Genomic DNA, 19756 nt, shown 5'->3' with positions numbered 1-19756 from the left:
AAAATACAAAATGAGAACACAAAATATATATACTAAAAACAACAAGCCAATAACCTCCTTCCCACAAACATATTTAAAAGGCCATGGATTGTTTAATTAGCCAAAGGTCTGGTTATAAAGAAATGTTTTCTCCTGGTGCCTAAAGATATGTAATGACGGCTCCAGGTGAGCCACCCTGTGGAGAGCATTTTACAAGCAGGGAACCACTGCAAAAAGCCCTGTTTCTTTTAGCCCTCCCATGGAGGAGGCCCACAAAGATGGGTCTGGGTCTGTTCAAATAAATCCTTCCAGTAGCACCTTAGAGACCAACTAAGTTTGTTATTGGTATGAGCTTTCGTGTGCATGCACACTTCTTCAGATACACACATGGGGAGAAGTAGTCCTTGAGGTGCAATCCTGAGCTGATTAAGGCTTTATAGGTCAAAACCAGCACTTTGAATTGGAAACTAATTGGTAGCCAGCGCAGTTGGACCAGGATTGGCATTATATGCTCAAACCATCTTGCCCCAGTGAGCAACTTGGCGGCTGAATTCTGTACAACCTGAAGTTTCTTGAACTGTCTTCAGAGGCAGCCCCACATATAACGTGTTGCAGTAATCTAACTCAGAGGTTGTCAGAGCATAGACGACAGAAATTAGACTATCCCTGCCCAGATGTGGCGCAGCTGGGTCGCCAGCCAAAGCTGATGGAAGGCACTCCCCACCACTGAGGCCACCTGAGCCTCAAATGTTAGCAATGGATCCAGAAGTCCCCCCCCCCCCAAGCTACATACCTGCTCCTTCAGAGGGAGTGTAACCGCATCAAGAACAGGCAACCTCCCATCCATCTGGTCCAGGAAACCACCCACTAACAGTCTCTCAGTCTTATCTGCATTGAGCTTCAGTTTGTTGGCTCTCATCCAGTCGATTTCCAAGGCAAGACAAAGGTCCAGCACATCTACTGCCACACCGGCAGATGTAAAGGAGAAGTAGAGCTGCGTGTTGTCAGCATATTTCTGACAACGCACTCTAAAACTTTGGATGACCCCGCTCAGCGGTTTCATGTAGCTGTTACATACAGGATAGATTGGCACCCTAAGGAATGTCCAAGCTAACATTTTAATGTTGCAAGTGTTACCTCAAAGCTAATGAAGAGTGACAGCAACCACACTTTTTGCTCTCCCTCCTTCCCTGTCTTGCAGGCAGGCAGGCAAGTTGGCAAGTCTGCTGGCCCACACTCTCTGCAAATTGCTGTCCTAGCAAGCTCCGGTGAGGCTTCAGCTGCCTAGCATTTTAATTTTAAATATTGCTAGAGCCAGGGCGAAAGTAGCAGTGAGTTCTACCATTCAGGTACCAGCTTTAGGATTGTGGGGTCAATGAGCCTTCTAAACTCACCCTGTTGTGTAGTGGTTAAGAGAGGTAGACTCATAATCTGGGGAACCGGGTTTGCGTCTCCGCTCCTCCACATGCAGCTGCTGGGTGACCTTGGGCTAGTCACACTTCTCTGAAGTCTCTCAGCCCCACCCACCTCACAGGGTGTCTGTTGTGGGGGAGGAGGGGAAAGGAGATTGTTAGCCGCTTTGAGACTCCTTCAGGTAGTGATAAAGCGGGATATCAAATCCAAACTCTTCTTCTTCTTCTTCTTCTTCTTCTTCTTCTTCTTCTTCTTCTTCTTCTTCTTCTTCTTCTTCTTCTTCTTCTTCTTCTTCTTCTTCTTCTTCTTCTTCTTCTTCTTCTTCTTCTTCTTCATTGGCCCTGCAATACCAGAGGTTGTGTCTGATTGGCTTAGCTTACTGCCAGTGTTGCCTTGAGAGTCATCTTGAACCTTGGCTGTGGGTACATTCATTCCTTTCATTGTGCACTGAGGAATCTTGGGGGTTGTTTGGAGTTCTATTGGGTGCCCTGGCCCTATACCCAGCAGCCCAGAAAGTGTGCCCATAGTGGCCAGGTAACTGAAACAGACTTCCGTAACCAGCTGCTTGTCATGGAAAGAGTTGAAGATTGTATCTAACTTTTGCTTACCTACCAAAACAGTTCATCAGTAGCAATAGGGGGATTTTAAAATAACAAAAAAACCAGCTAAGAATGTGAATCCCTCAGTGTTGGATTGGATTGGGATAAGGTGCTGTGTGTGTGTGTGTGTGTGTGTGTGTGTGTGTGTGTGTGTGGCCCCTAGCTGGGTTGGAACATCTGATCTTAGACATCATTGCTTTTCTTTTAGGAGAATTAAAAAAAAGACTTTCAAAGTGAAATTAATATTTTGTGCACATATTGATAAATAAGAGCAGATTTTTATGAGGTGATGGAGTTCAGGCCAGATGGAGGATCATAATGTCCCAGACAAGGGGAAGTAGCTCTTCACATAACAATGAATGCTTTGTGACATGTTTTGTTTTAATTCATAGCTAATTATCAAGAGATGTACAAATCTACATTTTTATTGGGAACCAGCATAGCATTTAAGGTTTTGTTAATTCTGGAGAATGCGGAAAACTAAAATGCAACTAACGAAAATGAATAAGGGAAAATCTCATTTATTTATATAATACTGATTAAAGAAAGAGGTTTTGACTATTGCCATCACAATGTTCATGTCCTTGACTGCTACCATAACATGACAATTATTTTAAACCCTGGAGGACTGGAATATAAATCTAGTTAATATAATTTATGATAAAAGCATAAGCTAGCAACCCAAGGATTTTGTTTCTTTCAATTTATTCAGTTCAGAAATCCAGATCAGGCTGTTTGATTTCTCTTTCAGAAGACGAACATAAATTAAGAAGATTTAGAAAGAGAAACAAAATAAATGTCCCATTCATTTAAGTACTTAAAAAACAACATATTTCTTTCTGGACATGTCTGTTACTTGGAGCTTTGCCATCAGTACAAAATGAAGCATGTATGTTCATTAAAGAAAAAGTAATGTGAAAATACACTTTTTAATATATCTTTGGTTCTGACTTAAGTTTTGTTTTAATTAAGCATTTAAAAAATATTTTTCTTCCCTGGCCTAGATTTCATGTTTCATGTGAAACATATAAATACCTCTCCAAGCACCCAGTTTCAAAGGGCCAAGGGGCGAAGCACAAGATAAGCCTGGCCTTCTTGATGGTGAATAATACCTGACACACATTTCCCACCCAGCCTTAGTCTGGCTGCCTTATTCATGGGTAGGGTTTCCAACACGGGAAACTGGAATGTTGGTCAATCAGGGAAGCTTTCCCAGGAAAGCCCTACATGCAAGCAAGGCAGCCACCTTCAGAATAATGTCAAATATGCTTTACAGTTTTATGCAGAGATGGAATACAGAAACGTTAATATGCTAGCACTTCACACGTGCAACTCCATGCATGGCAAAATGCCACAATGGTGGGGGTGGGAAAAGAAATAATGACTGATATGTTAGAGGCATGTATAGAGCCAGCCCACTCTCCCCAAATCTACTTTATCTTATGCACTAAGATGTGCTAAGCACATTCTGCTTGGAAGAGCAACTAAGTCACTATGACCTGAGAGGTGGTGCATCATTGTGTAACTATCTTAATTTGTCACTTTTCAGAAAATCAGATGAGGGGGAAAAGAATGGCAGCATTTCGTCCCGTAAAAACCAAGATTTTCACAAACTGATGTGTTTTGGCTGTTACCTTTTACCTTCCTATCTCAGCTACCGTAGAAACAGGTAAGAATTAAATGGTATTTCTGTAGGAGCTGCTTTTAAAGTTTAGAACTTTTCTCTCAAACTTACATCTTGAAGCGATGACATGTCACCGCAGTTGAGATATTGCGATGCTAAATGAATCTAAAAAGCTGCGCGAATGAAAGCCATGGTAGAAAGAAAAGGAAGGATGGCAAATTAAAACTGTAGGCTAATAGGCATTTTGTGCGTTTGTGAGCAGTTGGGTTTAAATAATCAGAAATGGCTACAACTAGCAAATTGGAATTAAGAGTGCTGGATGTGGCCATAAGAATATAAGTGTATGATAAATTAATCATGTAAACCTGGCCAGATCCCATCTTCTACACCAGACATGATTAATTTGTAATGGGCAATAGCCCTTCTAGACATGACTATGTAATAATTTAACAGTTCAATTACCATGTTTAAGAGATTGACTTGAGTGGCAGTGTCTGCTACAGAGTTTACAGGGTGAAAAGTCCAGGGCTTGGTTGAATGCAGTTATTCTGGTACCTGCAGTTCTTAAGACCTGTAATACAATTATTGCTGCACTCATCTCTCATAGCATCCCCGTTTAGTCAGCTAATTATAGGGATGCGAAGATCTTGTAAAATTAAAATTTAAAAAAAATGCATTCCTTAGTTCACTATAACAGAGAAGCCACAGGCAAAAAACCACATTGTGTGGCTAGCATACACAGCAGGGTTTGGAGTGGGGGAGAGAACCCCCTTCTAGATGCAGGTGAGCATTTAATCGTGGCTACAGTGCACAGAGAGAGGAGTTTTAAACCTTCCCAGCCACAGTACTGACAAAAATCCCCTCCCACAGGCTGCAGGTTTAGCCTTAGGGGAAAAGTTCTCATTAGTGCAATGGGCACTCTTTTCAAGGGCTAACTGCAATGCATGCCGTTTTTATTTTTTAGGACTACAGCTAGGGAGGGAACAAATAAACTTCTTCTCTTTGCATGTTGCAGTCCCTTGAAAACCACCCCCTCCCCCAAGCCTTTTTTTATTTTCCTGATATGACTGCTGCCACACAATGAAGTGTGAAGTTTGACCTAAGAGATTGTGCAGTGAAGCAGAACTCAGGTTCAAATTCTGCCTTTCCCATGAAATCTGTAGGGCGTCTTAAGCCAAACCACATATACATCCCCTCAATTGCAATTTGTGGTTAATAGAGGCAGCCTTTACGGGTTGTAATTTAAGGTTACTGAGAGAGTTTGTGTGATGGCTTGAACATACGGGTGGATTTTGTGCTAACCCAATCAAGACACGATGAACATGCATCTCGGAGGGATTTGCACCTTTATCTATTATATATATATATATATATATATATATATATATATATATATATATATATATGTATATGTATATGTATATATGTATATATACACACACACACATACACATACACATACACAACACACTAGCTGGCCCTGCACGCGTTGCTGTGCGTTAGTCTGTGAAATGGAGGGTAATAGTCCCCCATCAGTTCCCTCTGAGCCTCAGAGTCCCTGAGTCGAGGCGAGATACTGTGGATAGGGCAGGTTTCATCCCTGTGTCTCCCCCCACCCTGTTCTGACCCATTACGTATCCCTGCCCTCTATTCGGACATCCCATCCCTCCCCCAGGGAGGCCCCTACCTCCACTTGGCCTAGTCTGGAAAGCGGTCTGGTCTGCAAAGCCGAGGTGAGATACTGTGGAGAGGACAGGTTTCATTCCTGTGTCTCCCCCCACCTTGTTCTGACTCATTACGTATCCCTGCTCCCTATTCGCCCCCCCGGCATCCCCTCCAGGCAGGCCCCTACCTCCACTTGGCAATGTTGGGGTCTGATAATGGCCGCCTTGGTGGTTTCAGTTGCTTGGTTGATGATGTCATACACGATGAACATGCATCTCAGAGGGATTTGAACCCTTATCTATATTCTATATATAATATATATATAAATGTAAACTGGCCATGTCTGTTAGTTTCCACGTTTCACCAAAACCGCTTGACCGATTGCGTTCAAATTTTGACATAATGCCGCATGCGAATATGAGAGTAAACCCGTACCGTTTTCAAATACAGATGTCACACCTGTGCCTGGTAAAACCCCCAATACCCCGTGTTTCAAAACACACCACTCAGATGAAAATGCATTATGGGAAAAGAACCAGGTTGCAAACAAGCGCCCTCTAGCGGCGGCTACACTGGTACTGCACCTATAAAACCTTTCCTCTCAACAGCACCTTGGCTCCCGTTTACATACTAGGCTGAAGCCTTTACAGACTAGGCTGAATGGAGGTACTGACTCACCTGGGTGGGAGTTGGGGGGAGAAGGGGACAGGATAGGTCAGGACACGGTGGGACCAGTCACAGGGATGAACCGGAGGTGGGGGGAGGAGGGGGCGTGGTACGTCATGGGTCGGGACAGGATAAGGGTAATCACAGGGATAAGCCGGGGGTGGGGGGAAGAGGGGGTGGGATATGTCATGGATCGACACAGGGTGGGGGAGTCACAGGGATGCGCCTGCGTAAATAGAACACACGTAAAACAGGGGGACTCTGAAGGTGAGGGGAGTCTGAAGGGGGACTCTGAGTCTCCATTTAACAGACTGAGCCACAGCAACGCGTGGCAGGGCCAGCTAGTTACTTCATAAAAGCTTGGCAGAGGGACATGCCTATATTATCCCTGTCAGGGTAGTTATTGCCTAAAATCTAGAGCTTGTCTTGCCAATTCTACTTAGGGTGTCCTACTAAAGGCCTTTGCAAACTATGTGGAGAAACATGCCTCCATAGAAGAAAAAAAGTGCACTAAGCAAATTTCTGTACGTCAGTCAAAACCACTGTGCTGCATCTCTCCACATTCCTTTAGCTGAGACTACTTCACTTCTAGCATCCATAAAACCATGAGTATTTAGTGACATATCCCCTGTATTAACTTTTAATAATTAAAATACTTGGCAAGTATCCTTTGTCCCAATTTCCAATTACGTCATGAAAATTCCTAGACAATTACTAACATGCATTTGAAATGTATGGTATCACGTTTTTGGCTTCAGTGAACAATGAATGATGGCTGTGGGGGGGGCTGTAGGAGGATGTTTTAAAAACCAACATTTTACACAACACTGCTTGAACAAGCTTTTACATGTTGCAGTACCTTTAGCAACCACACTTACACAGTTAGCTCTAACAATTACAGTAGTGATAAAAGCCTCTGTCTGTCCCTGCCCCCTAGAAACATTAAGAAAAGATCCCTGCTGGATCAAACCAAACTTGGATCTAGTCCTGCATCCTGTTTCCCCACAGCAGCCAATCAGATGCCCGTGGAAAGCAAATAAGCAAGACATGAGCACAGTAGCTCTGTCCTGCTATTCATAGAATGGTAGAGTTGGATGGTACCCCCAAGAGTCATCTAGTCCACCCCCTGTCCTGCCCACTACTATCCTTGGGTGGGCTTGAACCACCAATCTTCTGGTTGTTTCCCAGAGGCTATTAAGAGGCATGTTTCCCCTGATCCTGGAGATAGAACATTACTAGTAGCAATTGATAGTGGGTGATGTGGGTGGCGCTGTGGGTTAAACCACTGAGCCTAGCTAGGGCTTGCCGACCTTGTCGGTGGTTCAAATCCCAGTAACGGGGTGAGCTCCCGTTGCTCGGTCCCTGCTCCTGCCAACCTAGCAGTTTTAAAGCACGCCAATGCAAGTAGATAAATAGGTACCGCTCCGATGGGAAGCTAAACGGCGTTTCTGTGTGCTGTTCTGGTTCGTCAGAAGCAGCTTAGTCATGCTGGCTACATGACCTGGAAGCTGTCTGCGGACAAACGTCGGTTCCCTCTGCCTACAGAGCGATATGAGAGCCGCAACCCCAGTCGTCGCCTGCGACTGGACCTAATGGTCAGGGGTACCTTTACCTTTAGTAGCAATTGATAGCCTTATTCTCTAGGAAGTGTCTAATCTTTTAAATATTTCTGGGTAGGTGGCCATCACTACATCTTGTAAAAGTGAATTCTGTATATGCTTTGTGAAGTACTTGGCTTTTTCCTGTTGTCTGTCTTGAATATACTACCATTCAGCTTCATTGGATGATCCCAAGTTCTAGTATTACGAGAGGCAGAAACACTTCTATGTACTTTCTGTATATCAGGGATGTCCAACCAGTCCATCGATCCCTGGGAGGTTCTGGTTGATCGCGGTTGATCATTGGCTCCTTTTCCTTTGCGGTGGCATAATAGCATCCATCCCCGCCCCCTCCTCCATTTTTGCATGATTGCTGAAACGGAGGACGGTATTTTCGCTGTGAGGCCGATGGCTGATTGTTTCCTCAGCGATCTTTTAAAGTTAGCAACTTTCCCTTTTCCTCCCTTTAAAAAGCTCAACAACTTTGAGACCTGCCCCCCCCCCCGCAAAAAGGGGTAGATCACTGCCAGTTTTTTATTCTGTGAGTAGATCACAGTCTCTTGGGAGCTGGATGTCCCTGCTCTATATCATGCACAATTTTATAAATCTATAGCGTGTCGTTCCCCTAAACTAAAATCCCCAAACACTGTAACCTTGTCATATAATTCTCACGATCATTTTGATTTCCCCTTTTCTGCACTTTACCCAGTTCTACAATACCCCTTTTCAGATGCAGTGGCTAGAATTCTAAGTGGCATTCCAAATGGGCATTATGATATTGGCAGAGTTTTTAAATATCTTTTACTAATGAATCTACGCCCTCCACTGCTGTTGTACACTGGGTCACCATTTTCATTGAGCTATCCATCAGAATTCAATATTTCCTTCCTGTATAGCTAGTGCTAGCTTAGAATCCATCAGTATAAATGTGAAGTTTGGATTTTTTGCCCCAATGTACACCATTTTTATTCATATCAACAGACATTTGTTTTTTTTAACTCAGTTTGGAGAGAACATTTTGGAGTTATTCATTATGCTTTTTTTGTTTTTAGTAACCTGAATAATTTGATGTCATCAGCAAACTTGGCCTCCACACTGTTCACTCATAATTCTAGGTCATTTATGAACAAGTTAAAAAGCAGACGTGTCATTACAGATCTTTGGGGACTCCACTTTTTATATAATTGTGAGAACAGTCCATTTAGTCTTACTCTATTTCTTCTGTCCATTTATTCTTAAATTCATTATTGATCCTTAATAGGCTGTCATTTGTGATCCTTGATGGGCTGCCATCTTATCTTGAGCTTGTCAAATATGGGTCTCAGTGGGTTCCAGTTCCCATTAGCCCATGGCCAGGGGTTAGGGATGATGGGACATTACCCAGATACTTTTGGAGAGGATCTTCACTGAAAGCTGTGTTGAAGTCTAAGTAGGCAGTGTCTACAGACTCACCCCTAGCACATGCTTTTTAAGACTCTCTCAAAAGGTTATACAGATGGAGTATGCATTGGTAGAAGCCATGCTGGCTCTTCTTCAGTAATACTTGTTCTTCTAAATGTTTATTAATTTATCTTAAATAATGTTTCCCACCAATTTGCATGGAAAAGGCCTTCTACTGCCAGGATTGCCTTTTAAAAATTGGAATTATATTGGCGACTTTCCCATGTTTGGATATAGCAGATGATCTTAGGGTAACATATTTTTGTTAGAATATCAGCATTTTCCCTTTTCAATCCAACTGTAGATGGATGAAATTACTTGTTAACTTTTGTTAGTAATGCCTTCACACATCACCACTCTTTGCCTCACTTCTTGAAACTCCATACACTTACTTGAACTTAAAACCTAAGCTGAATTTACAGTGACATGGAAAAAGCTAACCCTACGGTTGTTTATAAGCTGACTTTCCCACTTGCTAGGTCTGAACTGTGGTCTTCATCAGTGTATAATTGTATATTACTTTCTGTCCCATTTCTGTCTAGGTTAACTGCAGCCAGCCACTCAAGGCTTCCCTGATAAAGGAGAGCAGCGTGAACTGTAAGTTTCTACAGAATTACCTCCTCTAAGTTTCAGGTCTTTAACAGCATAGGATTCCACACCCCACCCTGCTTGCAATTTAGCTCCTGACATACACAATGTCCTTTGCTGTGTCCTTATTTCAGTTTCAATTGATGATTAATTAAAAAATGAGTAGCACCTACCTTCTGCTTGCATGTGTGTTTAACACACCCATGTGCATAAAAGTTTACCTCAGTGCTTCATCACTAGGGCTAAGGTGCTTTGCCAGCTGCTGTTTCCCAAGTGTTCAGAGAGTATATGACACAGGGCTAGAGAACTGGTGGCCCTCCAGAAGTTGATGAGGTCCAGTTAGCCCAAGCCAGCATGGCCGTGATAAGCAATGATTGATCAACATTGTTCTTGTGGCCTTAAGTGCCACAGGAAGAGATACTACTGAAAATTAGAGACTCTTTGGTTGCTGCTTTTATCTTGAAGCCACAACACACCTGGCCTGATCCTTTGAACTAGATAAGAAACCTTCAAAATTATTCAGTATGCAATATTGTGTCTGCCAGCAAACTGCTTAAAAATTGACAGATAGCTCTGGAAACATAATATGTAACTCACACAAATGTTCCAGAACTAGACTATTATGTTTTAATGGGTGTTAGTCATTAGGAAGGACCAGAAGGTAACAACTTCCACTGGGGTTTCCTCATATAAATTACTTAATGAATTCATTGTCATAACATCCTTTTGCTCTTCTTGAGCAGAAGTCATCCAGCTGTTAATAAAGAGTTATGAAAGATGAATCCAGCAGTCCACATTTTGGCTGAGGTAAAACCATGTGCATTTATTTCATCTGCATTTTTAGAATTAGTTAAGCATAAAATTAAATATGTTGACTGTAGTAAATTCAGTCATACAAGTGCAAGTCTCCAACTATAATGAATGGCAGATTATTTTAAAAAAGGTACCAGTAAATCATAAGAGGGAGCATGTCCATTTGACCTTTATTGAAGTATACAGGAGGTTCTTTTTAGAAATCAAATATGAGAATGGAGATATGGCCAAACGTAAAATCTATCAAATTCAGTGAAAACTGTCCGACTTTAAATAGTAGCTGTAAGAATGACCAATATATATTCTTTGTTACAACCGCCCTCACTCTACAAGTAAAAAAAAAAAATATAAACATTCAGTAAACATTCTTTCCTAAGGTAGCTTCCCTTATATAGCAGTGATTTATCCATTCTTGTATACATAACTTTTTAAACATACCAATCAGTGGTTCTCACAATTGGAAATAAAAGCACAAAAAAGTTTACACTCTTGTACAGGTAAATAAAAGATCATCTTGAATTAATCTGTATATCCTGAAGGGCATAGTATAGTTTCATTACCTATTACATAATTAGCTTCTTAGATACAAATATTGACATATTTGGCTTGTGCTTCAAAGCCTCGTGTGTCTATCAAGTCCATGTCAACGCAGCTCATAATTTGAAGTCACTTGGGAGGTCTTTACTGCTGCTCGGTTTGACTTGCTCGTGCAACAGAGCATCCTCAGCACTTGTCATGGCACTGCATTTCTCGGCTGAATCATCAGCATCTGGGTCCAGGCCTTCGGGACAGGGGAGTTTCTGAAGCTCTTCCCGCAGTTGAGCTGTGTGACGCTGTGCACATACAAATTCATAGTGAGGAAAGGGGCTGACTCACAGCAATTTAGGTGCAGCCATACTGCAATACTTTTACAGACAAAATGAGAAACTGCTGCAATAAAAGCTTTGGAGTCTTCATGTGGTGACAGTAGTTGGTATTTTTGCTATTCTCTACTACTAATGGAAGCTGCAGGAAGATTATTAAGAGTAACTCTGTGCAGCGGGGATGCGGGTGGCGCTGTGGGTTAAACCACAGAGCCTAGGGCTTGCCGATCAGAAGGTCGGCAGTTCGAATCCCCATAACAGGGTGAGCTCCCGTTGCTCAGTCCCAGCTCCTGCAGTTTGAAAGCACATCAAAGTGCAAGTAGATAAATAGGGAAATAGCAGGAAGGTAAATGGCGTTTCCGTGTGCTGCTCTGGTTCTCCAGAAGCGGCTGTCATGCTGGCCACATGACCTGGAAGCTGTATGCTGGCTCCCTCGGCCAATAACGTGAGATGAGTGCCGCAACCCCAGAGTCAGTCATGACTGGACCTAATGGTCAGGGGTCCCTTTACCCTTTAACTCTGTGCAGCAGGTCTTTGTGCTCACATCATAAAACAAGAACCAGTTCTGAAAGCAGCACAGGGGATTTCAGTAGAACCCACTTTGAACGTTTAGACCTACCCTTAGACCTTCTGGGTCAATGCAACAAACTCGTGGGTGGGAATGTTGGGGTGGGTTCACCACGTAGGCACAACAGCACCATATGAGCTATTTAAGCCCAGTTCTAATAATGCTTGAACAGGGTTATAGACTCTAGCGCAGACATCCCCAAACTTCGGCCCTCCAGATGTTTTGGACTACAATTTCCATCTTCCCCGACCACTGGTCCTGTTAGCTAGGGATCATGGGAGTTGTAGGCCAAAACATCTGGAGGGCCGTAGTTTGGGGATGCCTGCTGTAGCGTATAGGTGTGCCTGCAATGGGTTTTCTAAAAACCTTGCCTTTTGTATTTAAACCACACAGAAAATGAATTAGGGTACGTCTTAGTGAAGCTATTGCATGCCATATACCTTGATGAATGGAAAGCTGACATTCACACTTGCAGACATCAAAGTGATGAACATGCATGTGTGTGTGGATTAAGGCTTTGTCGTTGCCCATGTTTGTTCCATCCACATGCCAAGATCGCATAAGGCTATGCAGGGGGATGGGGCTCCAATGGCCCTACAGATATTGTTAGACAACAATTTCCATCACCTTTGAGCTTTGCCCATGCTGCCTGGGGCTGATGGTAGTTGGAGTCCAACAACCTCTGCAGACCATAGATTCCTCGTGCTATAGGCAAGGATTTGCAAGTGCAACAATGTTTTATTTAAAAATGGCTTTGGTGGACAGACTAGTTGGAGGACTAACTTCAAAAAGCAAATATTACTATAGAAAATATAACCAGACCAACAATGAAAGCTCATAGTTTGTGTTTTGGCCAACCTGTTGTGGAAAGTAGCAGGCCCCACAGCTGCGTCTCTAACCCTTTCTAACACTCTCTTAACACTTAGTAAGGCAAAATGTATGACATGACACTGATTTGTGAGCTTCCACATCCCTGCTCCTCCCCACTGGCTGCTGTTGGTAGGAATGTGCCTTATTAATGGAGGCAAGATGGAGGGGACACAGAGCTGCCACTCTCCCCTGACGCAGATGAACTCATTTTTGTCACAGTTCCTGTTTCTAGAACTGCAAAGTTAGCACAGGGAAAAAACGGCTTTAAATAAAAATGGAAGCAAGTTAGTTGATGCATTCCAGTATGTTCTAATTACAAGAAAGGCATACAGTGGTGGGAGGAACAAGAAAAATGTGGACGCATTTTGTGTGTGTGTGTGTGTGTGTGTGTAAAGTCTTTAGAGGGTGTGCAGTGAATGTTTTAAACAGCTTTTATGACTGAAGTTAGTAGTCAGGCATCAAAAAGGTTTTACTGAATCATGGGCAGTAATCTCATCTGTGAACCTTACCTTTAGAGCAGCAGCGTGATGAGACATAGTCCTGCCTACCCGTTTATCACTGCTGTACTGTTGTATATCTGCTATCCACTCCTCACACTGAGCCATGATTTCTACTCTCTTCAAGTAGAAGTGTTTGTGTATAACCTGTAAAAAGGCAGATTGAAAGTTAAAAAGATAGTGGTACAAATTACTGAACAGTAACACCATTTTAATTGTGCACCCTCTGCTAACAAACGACCAAGCTTTGGCTGTATTATTCTGCTGCTGCATGAATCTGTAAGCTAAAACACCATATTTAGATACCAGAAATGGCCAACTATATGATGCAAAAGTAACAACTGTTTAGACCAGGGGTTCCCAAACTAAGGCCCGGGGGCCGGATGCGGACCAATCGCCTTCTATATCCGACCTGCGGACGGTCCGGAAATCAGCATGTTTTTACATGAGTAGAATGTGTCCTTTTATTTAAAATGCATCTCTGGGTTAGTGGTGGGGCATAGGAATTTGTTCATTTCCCCCCCCTTCAAAATATAGTCCAGCCCCCCACAAGTTCTGAGGGACAGTGGACCGGCCCCCGGTTGAAAAAGTTTGCTGACCCCTGGTTTAGACCGATTGTGTTCTGTTGTATCATTATAATATACCTGGAGAATGTCCTCATTTCTTTGCCACGTTTTGTGGGAAAAGCCGTATACTGTATTTTTCACTCCAAAGGACGCACTTATAGGACACACCTTGTTTTTAGAGGAGCAAAACCAGGAATAATTTTCCCCCTGGTTTTCCTCCTCTAAAAGGCTGGGAAGGGGGGCGCTGGAGGGGGAGCGGAGGAGGCAGCTGCGGCAGAGGGACCACTCCAGCGACGGGGGAGGAAGGGGCAGCCTGGTAGCGATGCTGTCGGGCTTCTCCTGCCTCCCCCGCTCCTGCCTACACCGGCAAAAAGGGGGGAGAAAGGGGAAGCCCTGTAGCGATGCTTTACGGAGCAGGGAAGGAACAGCTGCTGCCCCCCCTCCTTCCCTGCTCTGTGTCAAACATCTCTCCCCCCCCCCCGCTCGTAAAAGCAGGTTTTTGCAAGCGGCAGCGGCAGATGCTTCACAGAGCAGGGGCGGAGGGGCAGGCAGCAGCTGCAGGACAAGAGGGGAGAAAGGGCTTTCTCGCCGGTTGTCCTTGTCCCTCCGCGTTGCTGCCGCCTGCCTCTTGCAAGAGCAGGCATTGGGAGAGGCGCACCACCCCAATGCTTGCTCTTGCCAGCGGAGGAGGCGGGCGGGGGCAGATGGGCGAGTGCGGAGAAAGGGCTTTCTCCCCGCTTGCCCTACCGCCGCTGCTGCCGTGCGGTGACTTCGCTCCATAGGACGCACAGGGATTTTCCCTTCCTGTTTAGGAGGGGGAAAGTGTGTCCTATGGAGCAAAAAATACGGTATATCTGAACAGACTGAAATAATGTGCTTAGTATGCACGTAAGCAAAGATGCCTCTAGGTAATGTCTCTTGGGACATCTTGAGGTTGTGGGATCAAATGGGTTACTTTTTGCAAAAGTAGAAATTCCCTTAACTGCAAACCCAATTGGCTTCTGCCAATTTTAATAAAAATCAATATTTATCATGAATAAATGGTATCTTCACTTGAATACCAAAGGGGTGATTTATAACTGCAGATTAATGTGAGCTAGATTAAAATTTGGCATTTTGCCCAAACTAGATCAGAAATCCAAATATGCATCCAACACAGAGATATAAAATATCAGCAAAATTATCTAATAAGAACAATACTTTTGAAAATAATCAATTTCAACATTCAAAAATTACCAGACGATTCTTGTTCTCTTCTTAAGGGCAAACATATCCACAAATGAATAAAGAAATCTTCTGTTAGCGTACTTATTGTACGTATTGGCTCTTTGGTATAGTATTTACAGGCTTTCTTGCTATAGTAAGTAATACTAATTTCATTGGGCAGACTGATATTTGTGCAGTAAGTTCCCCATTATGATCAGTTATATTTAACAAATACAACAGTGTCCCAAAGTTGTACTTTTACACATGTTGTAAAGGTAAAGGCAAGCTGTACCTCAGTTTATATATTTTAACTGTTATTTGTGTGCGTGTTTGTGACATTAAATCAAATTACCTAAACTGTTCAACAAATTATTTTTAAAATTCCATTTAAACAAAAGCATGGAATGGCTTCAGATAGTGTTTCTGCATTTAACACATATTTGATAATCAATTTGGTAAACAAGCTATTGATTTTAATCAATAAATTTATTACTGGTTTAAATCTCTATTTTATCTGAAATAAAACAGAGATGCTTATTCTGATTTACCTCTGTGGCAGTGTACGTGTACACACTGACTCTCATAACTAAAAAGCAATTTGGAGCAGAACACAAGATAGTGTACTTCTTTTTCTGCAGTGGTGTGAATTCTTTTTGCCTTTCAACAGGGTTAAACTTGCACTAGCACCGACTTACCAATGGCTAAAAACAGCTGCTTCCAAAATCCTCATATTAACAATGAACTTTAATTAGCAATGATTAGAACTGGTAAATGAAGGCAGGGGGCTTTCTGAAAACGTATGATCATGTGGCACAATCCACATCCCTGAACTGCAATTTGTATGCACTTGGTCTGTTTATTTCTATTAGGTTAATGTCTGAAACTGGACAATTTGCATGGTAAGGCAGTTTACATACCTGCAGCCACCAGAAAGCTAAGATAATGTGCATTGTTGTACCTATTACAAATAAGTACTACATAATATGTACATATATACAAATATGTCTGCATTGTGTGGGTGCTAGAATTAGACTACTATACATAAATATCTACTGTAACAATGGGAGCCTCTTGGATTTCCCATCCCCTTTACATAATTTCGTATGTGGCTGGCAAATGGATGATGGGAGGCAAGAGAGTTTGTGTTGTGGGACTTGAGCAAATCCAAGGCAGTGTATTATCAACTCCTGCCCCAGATGCAAGCCTGCAAGGTCACTTCCAAGTCTGGCAATAAGCCAAGAAGAATGGGAACCTATGTCTAATACAGAGAAAGGGCCAAGTATGTATTTTATTAGAGTGTCTTAAGTGCTTCATAGCCTTAAAAAGCAGAAGCTAGTGCTCTGGCTTGTCCTTGCCACGCTGTAAAGGGTCAAAGGCATTTTCAGTGTAGCACTGAGTCTGAAACTCTTCATTATTCTACTTACAGCAAATGAAGTGCAAAGGGAGGAAATCACAAGGGAGTGTCTGTGAGTAGGGTTTAATTACTTCTTCAGCAAAAAGCATTACTGGCATTCTTATGGTGCCCCCTGACCATAAAAGAAGTTAGATTTTTCACTGCAATCTCTATCTACTAGTCATGAACACTAATCGTGTTGCAGGAAAGGACAGGAGGGGTATTGCTCAGGCCTAGGATATTATTATGTGTGCCTATGGCCAATATATCGTGTGCACTATTCAAGTTTTCATAACCTGCAACCTGCCCATAAAATGCAAAAAGTCCTGTTGGCTATGAACAAAACATAATTTTTTATAATTCAAATTTATAGCTCAATTTTTTTATGTAAGTAGTTTAAAAATTAGGTAAAAGTATGTGGGAAGACATACTGCAACCATAGCATGAGACTGGCTCTCCCCGCCCCAAGATAATTTTCTAGGCATGTCTGTTTCACCATTATTGCATTAATCACCCTTGGTCCAATTTCCTTGGATGCTAGGCAAGGTACTAAATTCCCTACTGCAAAATAACCTTAATTTTTTGACATGTACACCTTTATAGTCAATTAGAGGCATGAAATGATCAAGGAAAATTTATGACAAATGTCAGAACTCTCGCTTGGCTACATTATTAGCCAATTTATTAGCAGTATCAAATATCATTGGGGAGGAAGTAGATCACAGCCTGATGGCATCTTAATTAAAATACTGAAATAAAAGGGAATCTAGATGAATTACTACCAGCAATAGAAACTATTTTTCTTCAGACTCAGGTTTTGTCGTCGTCCCCCCCTAACCAAACCAAACAGAGAAGTTCCCTGTGGCCATTTTCACATCCAGGAGAAACACTACGGTACATACCAACATTAGACAGAAAATTAAGCCATTCAGCTGTTCATAGTGGTCAGCTATTTCCATTTGCCACACAATCCTCACACCAATATGGGATGGATTCATAGTTTGAGATGCAATCAGTATTTTTTTCCTGCTCAAACATTTTTTTTGGTTAAAGTTGATAGGCAGAATAGGTATTTTAAGATGGAAGCAGTTATCCTGACCAAAACAGGTTTCTCAAAGGTATAAGGGCTGTATGTGAACTCATGCATTTGACATTACTTCAAATTGCACTTACCTGACTATTCAAAAATTGACTCTGGCAATGTGGCACACAGTGGCAGACCACATTCAATTCTAACTGTGAGACAATTATTGATATGTTTGCTGTAACACAGAACTCCTCAGAAACTGATGACCAAGGTGGGGGCCCACAAATATCAGGTTTGCTTACAACCCAGGCTTTATTTGTCCTTGCTACCAACAGGTATTCTGGGATTGCGTAGATGACTTTAAGATGACATATGGATTCCTATATATAAGCTTGAGGAAGGTAAGAAATAGAAGGAAACTCTCCTGCTGTGCCTTCCCTCCTCTCATGTGCTGGAAGATGTGGATAAGCAAGAGTTTCTTCTGCTGTTTCTAACATTCTTCATACATCTGCCTCCGAAGAGTCTTCTGCAGTTGCTAAAAGTCTTTGGAGTCATGGGGTCTCTTTTCACTTGTGCAGCAATTTTGGAGAAGGAAAGAAAGAGCAGGGGAAACTCCTGTTACTTCTTTCCTTTTCCTAACTGGAAAACAAGCAGAGTCTGTCACAGGCTACTGGGAGACCTCACAGGCATAGGCAAACTCTGGCCCTCTAGATGTTTGGGACTACAATTCCCATCATCCCTAGCTAACAGGACCAGTGGTCAGGGATGATGGAAATTGTAGTCCCAAACATCTGGAGGGCAGAGTTTGCCTGTGCCTGCCTCAGAGGGACAAATACACCTTCCTACCTGTCCTGCTTTGGGGCTTCCCAGAGACATGTAGTTGGTCAAAGTGAGAAATTGGATATTGGATTGGTTCTTATCATGACTTTTTGACTAAAACCAATGCAGCCCAATTGCCACAATAAACCTGAATTTATGCTATCATCCCTGTTATCAAGGTATCAGACTTTCCTCAGGATTCTACATTCAAAATGGATGGATCATAAGCAGGTATGGTACAAAGCACTAACCTCTTTAAAACATGGTGAAGGATTTCTGATTTGTTCAAGCATAGCCCATTTGACTGTTGCTTGTCGTATATTTCCATCGTATTCTCTGGAACTTTGTGTGCCGCTTGGAGTCCCTCTCGATCTTTCGTATCCTGGTTCATTGAAATAGGGCTCTGCAACTAATATGAGGGATTGCACAGACACCAACACCTGTGGACAGACACAATTGAAAGAATTTGCAAACAGTAAAAAGAACAAAACAGACCATTGCCAAGGTCAAAACAATAAAAACCACCTAAACCTTTCCTCTTATTGTCAAACTTTTGCATAGATTGACCCAATGGTGGCAATGCTTTGCACCTGCCATTTGCAGTGCCAAAGAAGGATCTATTTGTTTCAATGGATTCTTTTTAACAATACAATGGACCATTACTATGTTTGAACATTAAAGTTAAAATATTTAAATATGGCCTCATATTTATATAAAAATAACATACATTCATTTTCAATTAGTAATTACGCTATGGCTGTTGAACAAAGCTCTTGCCATTTGCTCATGTTAATCAATACTAGGTTAAAGTGTGGAAAAGCCAATCTTAGTCCCTTAAGGTTTTGCTCTTGAGGTCTTGACAAATTTATTTAAATGCTTTATTTGCTAGGACTATGCTTGATAAATATAATTATATGATTACAAGCATATTAATATTAATATGACACCACATATTAATTAATATGGCACTTAACTGCAGCAGCCAAGTTGAGTAAGGGAATATTTACATAAAGTAATTTAATATTGGGGAAGCATGACTCAGTGGTGGATATTTAGTGTACATTAATATGAGCAGTTAATACAGTTTGGAGTTATCACCATAACATCAATATAAAAAGAAAATCAGGTCATCAGATCGCAAATTTACAACAGTAAGCTGAATATATTTAAGGCATATCCTAGAACTGACAACATTACAAAAACATTTCATTTTAACTTGAACACACATACTAATTCCTCTTGTTGGAAAGTATATTGCAATAACTCAAAAAATCAATAGAAATATATAGACTGGGATCTCATCAGTCTCAAACATACTTTCCAAAGTGCACCTTGAGCTGCACCAAGACTCCCCAATTTTCAGGATATTTTTTTTTGTACTGCTGCATAAAAAGTGACTGCACTGAAATAAATACAAGATCATCAAATGATAATTTAGATTGTCTCACATGTATTGGGTATTTATTTTAAATGATACCAGAGAACAAGGTGTACTGTTGGAAATACATTGGCTTTTGTGGCTTTTGTTTTGCAGAAAAAAACTTCGTTTTCTGAATTATTTA

General features: G+C 41.9%; 1 protein-coding gene across 9 annotated transcripts in view; it reads right to left on the bottom strand.

Moving 5' to 3' along the window:
* Window positions 1–10368: 10368 nt before the first annotated feature.
* The window catches only part of BIRC6 (baculoviral IAP repeat containing 6), a 144357-nt gene continuing 134969 nt past the window's right edge, over window positions 10369–19756 (bottom strand). For all 9 annotated transcript variants that reach the window (XM_035108256.3, XM_035108258.3, XM_035108260.3 and 6 more), the window contains 3 exons: window positions 18446–18634; window positions 13196–13330; window positions 10369–11218 (listed from right to left, as the gene is read on the bottom strand). In XM_035108256.3, the coding sequence (XP_034964147.2) occupies window positions 11039–11218; window positions 13196–13330; window positions 18446–18634 (504 nt within the window). In that variant the 3' untranslated portion in view covers window positions 10369–11038. The remainder of the gene's footprint in view (window positions 11219–13195; window positions 13331–18445; window positions 18635–19756) is intronic.

The sequence above is a fragment of the Zootoca vivipara genome, chromosome 3 (genome assembly GCF_965207765.1).
Source record: "Zootoca vivipara chromosome 3, rZooViv2.hap1.1, whole genome shotgun sequence".
Classification (NCBI taxonomy): Eukaryota; Metazoa; Chordata; class Lepidosauria; order Squamata; family Lacertidae; genus Zootoca; species Zootoca vivipara.
The sequence above is the reverse complement of the archived record's forward strand: the minus strand, read 5'-3'. Positions and strand labels throughout refer to the sequence as shown.